We start from the raw sequence: 7759 nt of genomic DNA, 5'->3' as shown, positions 1-7759 counted from the left end.
GTAATGTATCCTGTCCTCTGTCTATTCTGGGGCAAAGTGTAATTTGTGTAGTAAAACGAATCACATAATTCCCTGATAACCTGGCAGGTGCTGTACACCCCATAACCGGGGAATATACAGTGCTGGTGATTATACCAACCATATAATGATGCTGTCACAGTGGGGGCGGAACCTTTGTTCCCGGTATAAGTTTCCCCGGGAAGGGGATAACAGCTGCACCGTGCGCTGTAGATTGTTGTCCCCCGGTGCCCTTGGGTCTGAGCTATGGGGCTGATTCCGGACGAGGGTCGGGGGCTGCCGCCCCCCAACCTGGTGAACCGAGGAACCGTCTACATGGGCTTCCTGGGCTACGTGTCCTCCATCCTGCACAATGCGATCAACCGGTACCCAGTGCTGAGGACGGGTGAGACCCCCCCCATGTGTGATATCATCACCCCCCCCCTCCGTGTTATATTATCACCTTCTATCCCTGTCACCTCTATATTATCACCCCCCTATCCCTGTCACCTCTATATTATCACCCCCCTACTCCTGTCACCTCTATATTATCACCCCCCTACTCCTGTCACCTCTATATTATCACCCCCCTACTCCTGTCACCTCTATATTATCACCCCCCTACTCCTGTCACCTCTATATTATCACCCCCCTACTCCTGTCACCTCTATATTATCACCCCCCTACTCCTGTCACCTCTATATTATCATCCCCCCTACTCCTGTCACCTCTATATTATCACACCCTACTCCTGTCACCTCTATATTATCACCCCCCTACTCCTGTCACCTCTATATTATCACACCCTACTCCTGTCACCTCTATATTATCATCCCCCCTACTCCTGTCACCTCTATATTATCACCCCCCTACTCCTGTCACCTCTATATTATCACCCTCCTACTCCTGTCACCTCTATATTATCACCACCCTACTCCTGTCACCTCTATATTATCACCACCCTACTCCTGTCACCTCTATATTATCACCCCCCTACTCCTGTCACCTCTATATTATCACCCCCACTCCTATCACCTCTATATTATCACCCCCTTACTCCTGTCACCTCTATATTATCACTCCCCTGTACTCCTGTCACCTCTATATTATCACTCCCCCCTACTCCTGTCACCACTATATTATCACTCCCCCCTACTCCTGTCACCACTATATTATCACTCCCCCCTACTCCTGTCACCTCTATATTATCACTCCCCCTACTCCTGTCACCTCTATATTATCACTCCCCCTACTCCTGTCACCTCTATATTATCACTCCCCCTACTCCTGTCACCTCTATATTATCACTCCCCCCTACTCCTGTCACCTCTATATTATCACTCCCCCCTACTCCTGTCACCTCTATATTATCACTCCCCCCTACTCCTGTCACCTCTATATCGTTATCACCCCCCTACTCCTGTCACCTCTATATCGTTATCACCCCCCTACTCCTGTCACCTCTATATCGTTATCACCCCCCTACTCCTGTCACCTCTATATCGTTATCACCCCCCTACTCCTGTCACCTCTATATCGTTATCACCCCCCTACTCCTGTCACCTCTATATCGTTATCACCCCCCTACTCCTGTCACCTCTATATCGTTATCACCCCCCTACTCCTGTCACCTCTATATCGTTATCACCCCCCTACTCCTGTCACCTCTATATCATTATCACCCCCTACTCCTGTCACCTCTATATCATTATCACCCCCCTACTCCTGTCACCTCTCTATCATTATCACCCCCCTACTCCTGTCACCTCTATATCATTATCACCCCCCCCCTACTCCTGTCACCTCTATATTATTATCACCCCCCCTACTCCTGTCACCTCTAAATCATTATCACCCCCCCTCCTGTCACCTCTATATTATTATCACCCCCCTACTCCTGTCATCTCTATATTATTATCACCCCCCCTCCTGTCACCCTCACTGTCACCTGTATATATATCATTATCACCCCCCCCTACTCCTGTCACCTCTATATCATTATCACCCCCCTACTACTGTCACCTCTATATTATCACCCCCCTACTACTGTCACCTCTATATTATCACCCCCCTACTACTGTCACCTCTATATTATCACCCCCCTACTACTGTCACCTCTATATTATCACCCCCCTACTACTGTCATCTCTATATTGTTATCACCCCCCTACTCCTGTCATCTCTATATTGTTATCACCCCCCTACTCCTGTCATCTCTATATTGTTATCACCCCCCTACTCCTGTCATCTCTATATTGTTATCACCCCCCTACTCCTGTCATCTCTATATTATCACCCCCCTACTCCTGTCATCTCTATATTATTATAACCCCCCTACTCCTGTCATCTCTATATTATTATCACCCCCCTACTCCTGTCACCTCTATATTATCACCCCCCTACTCCTGTCACCTCTATTTCATTATTACCCCCCTACTCCTGTCATCTCTATATTATCACCCCCCTACTCCTGTCACCTCCATATTATAATCACCCTCCTCCTGTTATATTATCACCTCCCCTCCTCCTGTTGTTATATTATTACACCCCCTCCTCCAGTTCTGTTACCTCTACATCACCCTCTCCCCTCTGTTCTGTCATTATCACCACCCCCTCCTGTCACCTATATATCCCCCCTGTTCTATCATTATTTCCCCCCCACTTCTGTTCTATCACCTCTGCTGCCCTGCCACCTCCATATCACCACCCCTTCCCCTGAAATATATATATATATATATCTCATCACCCCAATTATATCACTTCTCTGTTATATCACCCCTACTTTTATATCCTGCGGCCCCAACTATATCCTGTCACCACTGTATTGCCCCCCTGCCGTTTTACCCCAATTATTATATCCTGTCACCCCAATATATATATACATCAATATATTGCCTCTGATTATATCCTTTCTCCTCTACATACCCATTATTCTTTCACTCCAATTATTGCTTCTTGTCACATGTACACCCAGCATCATTATATCACCCCTATTACTATTATATTCTATCACCTCTAGACACCCCATCATTATAATATTATTATATTTTTTCATCACTAGAAATCCCATTATATCATCTCAATTAATACTTCCTTTCACCCCTGTGTCTGTATAGATAGTAATATTATTATGAGATCACCTTTATACACCCCATTATTAAAGTAATCCTGTTGTTACTTCCTGTCACTCCTATTAATATAGACCTCATCATATCACTCCTAATATTATTTATACCATTACCTCTAGACACCCCATTATTATCTTACCCCTATTATAACTAGGTCCTATCACCTGTTATAATGAAGTTCAGTGACTGTATCACAATGGGGGTTGTAGTGAATGAAAGCCGCCAAGACTGACCCACGTGTGACATGTTTATACCTTATCTTGTCAACTGTGATAACATATCGCCCTCTCGCTGCTTGGGAGAGGCTCCCATTATTATATCACCCCTATAATTACATCCTATCCACTTCCTGGTCCTGTGAGTGGGTGAGATACCCAGGTATTAAACACTGACAAGCCTGTAAGTCACTGTCTGTGTGTGTGTGTGTATATATGTATATATATATATATATATATATATGGTCTTCCCGAAAACAGACTCAAACCCCTAAAATCTATTTTACATGCTTCGGCAAGACTGATTTTCCTTGCAAATAGCTATTCCTCTGTTGAATCACTCTGTATGTCTCTACACTGGCTGCCTGTCTTCTACCGAATCCAATATAAAATACTTTTACTAACCTACAAGGCCATCAACAAAGCTGCACCAACATACATCTCCTCTCTTGTCTCAAAATATCTCCCAACTCGGCAACTCCGTTCTGCAAAAGATCTGCGTCTCTCATCCACCCTCATTACATCCTCCCATTCCCGGTTACAGGACTTTTTTCGGGCTGCACCCACTCTATGGAACTCTCTCCCTCGCACAATAAGACTCTCCTCTGGACTACAAACTTTCAAGCGTTCTCTGAAAACCTACCTATTCAGACAAGCTTATAATATTCCTCAACCACCATCTTAACCTCACTACCTTTAGCCTGTTACACAATTTCACACAAGACAACTACCCCCGGAATAACATTGTTGTGTGACAGGATCATTTAGCTTATGAGTCACCCTACCTTTGCAGTCTGGCTGGGCCAAGATGCAAAATGTATACTTAACCTCATGTGTCAATCTCCCATTGTCCCATAGATTGTAAGCTTGCGAGCAGGGCCTTCTCACCTCTTTGTCTGTTTTACCCAGTTTGTTTATTAGTTTATTACGTTTGTCCCCAATTGTAAAGCGCTACGGAATATGTTGGCGCTATATAAATAAATGATGATGATGATGATGATGATGAGATATATATATATACACATACATCATTTTTTATTTTTTTTTTACACGCATTCATGTACTAATCATCTTATTAACCCCCACCCTTTCCTGAGACAGTATCTTCTACACACATGCTATATATTACCCTACTCAGCCCTGCAAGTAGACGGGATACTTCGTTATTATTATATGACCTAGTATGTTTTATTCATCCCTACTCATATACTGTATCATCTCGTTAACATTCTGTGAATGGGTGATCTGCTCCTTGTTTTTGGACCTTTAAAATTACAATCCGGCTTCTAGATTTGTTTGACTGGCGTCTAACTTGCATGGTTTCATCTGTCTCTGCAAAAAAGCTCTGACAAGGGACCGTTGCAACGAACTGTATTCATTAATAGCGTTTTCATTTCTTATCCTATTAATCATTTATGATCCAGTGAGAGGGTACATCCCGGTCACGGTGCCACTCCAGGAGTAGGTTGATCACCTCCTGTTGGTTGCTCTTTCAGTATGACTTGACTGGATGTGTGTGCTATAGCGGGGTCACATGAAGGGTTTGCTCAGATGAGTGTTAAATTAGTTAGACTTTACACATGCCTCGTTCCAGACAGGATGCAACCCAATGATCCGAATCCCTACACAATTGTCAGAGCAGTTTGCTCGTTGCGGTCCATTTGTAACACAGTTGAGGAGCTTTCTACTAAATGATGGTCCTGTAAAGTTTACCTGTCATGATCTACTGACCCTTCTCTGACACCTAGGTGTGCACCGCCAGTTACTCTTCACCACCATCGGCGTGTTCCTTGGGTACCACATGGTGAAGTATGAGAACTACAAATACGCCAAGCGCGATCGGGAAATGTTTGAGTACATGAGGCTCCATCCAGAGCTGTTTCCACAACCAGGTACGTTGGTTATGCCAGTGGGTAATAGAGTATGATGAGGAGTGGGCTGCACAGGAAACCAGGAGTTTTTCTAATTAAGAGTCGGTTGTTTTATTAAAAATATTAATCAGCTATTGGATATTACTGTTTTAACATTGTGATGGTTTTGGGGAGTGTTTCATCAGACGTTGGAGCACCAAAGTGGACAATTTGTTACAATCTCTTTGCACTTTCTTCACTTATTGTAACGCCCCTACCCACTTACCCTACATTTCATTATCATCATTTATTTATATAGCGCCACTAATTATTCATATAGTGCCACTGTATAGGAAGTAGCTTTAAATAATACATGTCTATGTGCTACAGTATTGTGACTTATCTTAAGATATTGGATATTGGATTTGGCCCCGCTATTTAACTGAATCCGAATCAGTCCTGGTCGTTTTAGAATCTGAAAATGTCCCTGCTGTGTCAGAATCTGTTTTATTTAAGACCTGTTGCATATTCGCTGTACCGGTCCTTAGAATCTGTGTTTAGTCTTCACCTTTTCTGATCAATCAGTCTGTTGTGTCCCCAATGAGTCTCTGATTCTAACACTTTTTCATTTTATTTTTAGAAAAGAGAACAATGGCTGAAGTCTTGGAAAAATTTCACCCAATCCGCTGAACGTTTGGCTTATCGAGACCCAACCAGAACATATACATTCTTCCTTGTGAAAGCTGCATGTTCTCTGCACCTTTGTGAAATATTTTCTTTAAACCTGTATAAAATAAACTTACATTTGACTGTTGGTGTTTTTAATTGTTTATTTTAATTTTCACCTCGGTACGATTGCAACATGGACATCGGGAAGCCCTTTTACAGTCATGGTCAAAAGTTTTGAGAATGACACAAGTATTGGTTTCCACAAACTTTGCTGCTTCAGTGTTTTTAGACCTTTTGTCAGATGTTGCTATGGTATACTGACGTAAAATTACAAGCATTTCATACATGTCAAAGGCTTTTATTGACAATTACATTAAGTTTATGTAAAGAGTCAATATTTGCAGTGTTGACCCTTCTTTTTTAAATACCTCTGCAATTCGCCCTGGCATGCTGTCAATCAACTTCTGTGCCACATACTGACTGATGGCCGCCCATTCATGCCTAATTAATGCTTGGCGTTTGTCAGAATTTGTGGGGTTTTGTTTGTCCACCCGCCTCTTGAGGATTGACCACAAGTTCTCAATGGGATTAAGGTCTGGGGAGTTTCCTGGCCATGGACCCAAAATTTTGATGTTTTGATCCCCAAGCCACTTAGTTATCACTTTTGCCTTATGGCAAGGTGCTCCATCATGCTGGAAAAAGCATTGTTCACCACCAAACTGTTCTTGGATGGTTGGGAGAAGTTGCTCTTGGAGGATGTTTTGGTACCATTCTTTGTTCATGGCTGTGTTCTTAGGCAAAATTGTGAGTGAGCTCACTCCCTTGGCTGAGAAGCGGCCACACATATGGATGATATCAGGATGCTTTACTGCTGGCATGACACAGGACTGATGGTAGCGCTCACCTTTCCTTCTCTGGACAAGCGTTTTGCCAGATGCCCCAAACAATCTGAAAGGGGTTTCATCGCAGAAAATTACTTTACCCCAATCCTCAGCAATCCAATCCCTGTACCTTTTGCAGAATATCAGTCTGTCCCTGATATTTTTCTTGGAGAAAAGTGGCTTCTTTGCTGGCCTTTTTGACACCAGGCCATCCTCCAAAAGTCTTTGCCTCACTGTGTGTGCAGATGCACTCCCACCTGCCTGCTGCCATTCCTGAGCAAGTTCTGCACTGGTGGTGCCCCAATCCCTCAGCTGAATCAACTTTAGCAGATGATCCTGGCGCTTGCTGGATGTTCTTGGGCGCTCTGAACCCTACTTCACAACTATTGAACCTCTCTCCTTGAAGTTCTTGATGATCCAATAAATGGTTGCTTTAGGTACAATCTTACTAGCAGCAATATCCCTGCCTGTGAAGCCCTTTTTGTGCAAACCAGTGATGACTGACTGCACGTATTTGCTTGCAGGTAACCATGGTTAACAGAGAAGAACAATGATTTCAAGCACCACCCTCCTTTTAAAGCTTCCAGTCTGTTATTCTAACTCAATCAGCATGACAGAGTGATCTCCAGCCTTGTCCTCCTCAACACTCTCACCTGTGTTAACAAGAGAATCACTGACCTGATGTAAGCTGGTCCTTTTGTGACAGGGCTGAAATGCAGTGGAAATGTTTTTGGGATAAACATCATTGGACTCTGAAATTAATTGCAATTCATCTGATCACTCTTCATGACATTCTGGAGTATATGCAAATTGCCATCATAAAAACTGAGGGAGCAGACTTTGTAAAAACAAATACTTGTCATTCTCAAAACGTTTGGCCATATTGTAGTGGTTTCATCCTTGGGTAGGCGGGACATTTGTTATCAAACTTCTCCCATCTCGGTGCCAGGGGTGTGATGATAAATTTCAGATGCCCAGTGCCCCTACCCAGGACGCCCTTCTTTTGAGCCCTGTTGGCT

The 7759-nt window shown here is 43.5% G+C and overlaps 1 protein-coding gene across 1 annotated transcript; it reads left to right on the top strand.

Moving 5' to 3' along the window:
* The first annotated feature begins 202 nt into the window (after nt 1-202).
* Nucleotides 203-6004, top strand: NDUFC2 (NADH:ubiquinone oxidoreductase subunit C2). The gene is made up of 3 exons (XM_075198612.1): nt 203-403; nt 5089-5232; nt 5831-6004. The coding sequence occupies exons 1-3, from the start codon at nt 265-267 to the stop codon at nt 5878-5880; spliced, it is 333 nt and encodes a 110-aa protein (XP_075054713.1). The 5' UTR covers nt 203-264; the 3' UTR covers nt 5881-6004.
* Nucleotides 6005-7759: the final 1755 nt, after the last annotated feature.

This window comes from Mixophyes fleayi, chromosome 2 (genome assembly GCF_038048845.1).
Source record: "Mixophyes fleayi isolate aMixFle1 chromosome 2, aMixFle1.hap1, whole genome shotgun sequence".
NCBI classification, from domain to species: Eukaryota; Metazoa; Chordata; class Amphibia; order Anura; family Limnodynastidae; genus Mixophyes; species Mixophyes fleayi.
Note: the sequence above shows the minus strand (reverse complement) of the source record. Positions and strands in the feature narration are given on the sequence as shown.

What these genes read in the sequence shown, in the direction of transcription:
- NDUFC2 (XM_075198612.1), top strand. Translation starts at nt 265, where the DNA reads ATGGGGCTGATTCCGGACGAGGGTCGGGGGCTGCCGCCCCCCAACCTG. An exon ending in GTACCCAGTGCTGAGGACGG is followed by an intron (nt 404 to 5,088) that starts GTGAGACCCCCC and finishes TCTGACACCTAG; the next exon opens with GTGTGCACCGCCAGTTACTC. An exon ending in AGAGCTGTTTCCACAACCAG is followed by an intron (nt 5,233 to 5,830) that starts GTACGTTGGTTA and finishes TTTTATTTTTAG; the next exon opens with AAAAGAGAACAATGGCTGAA.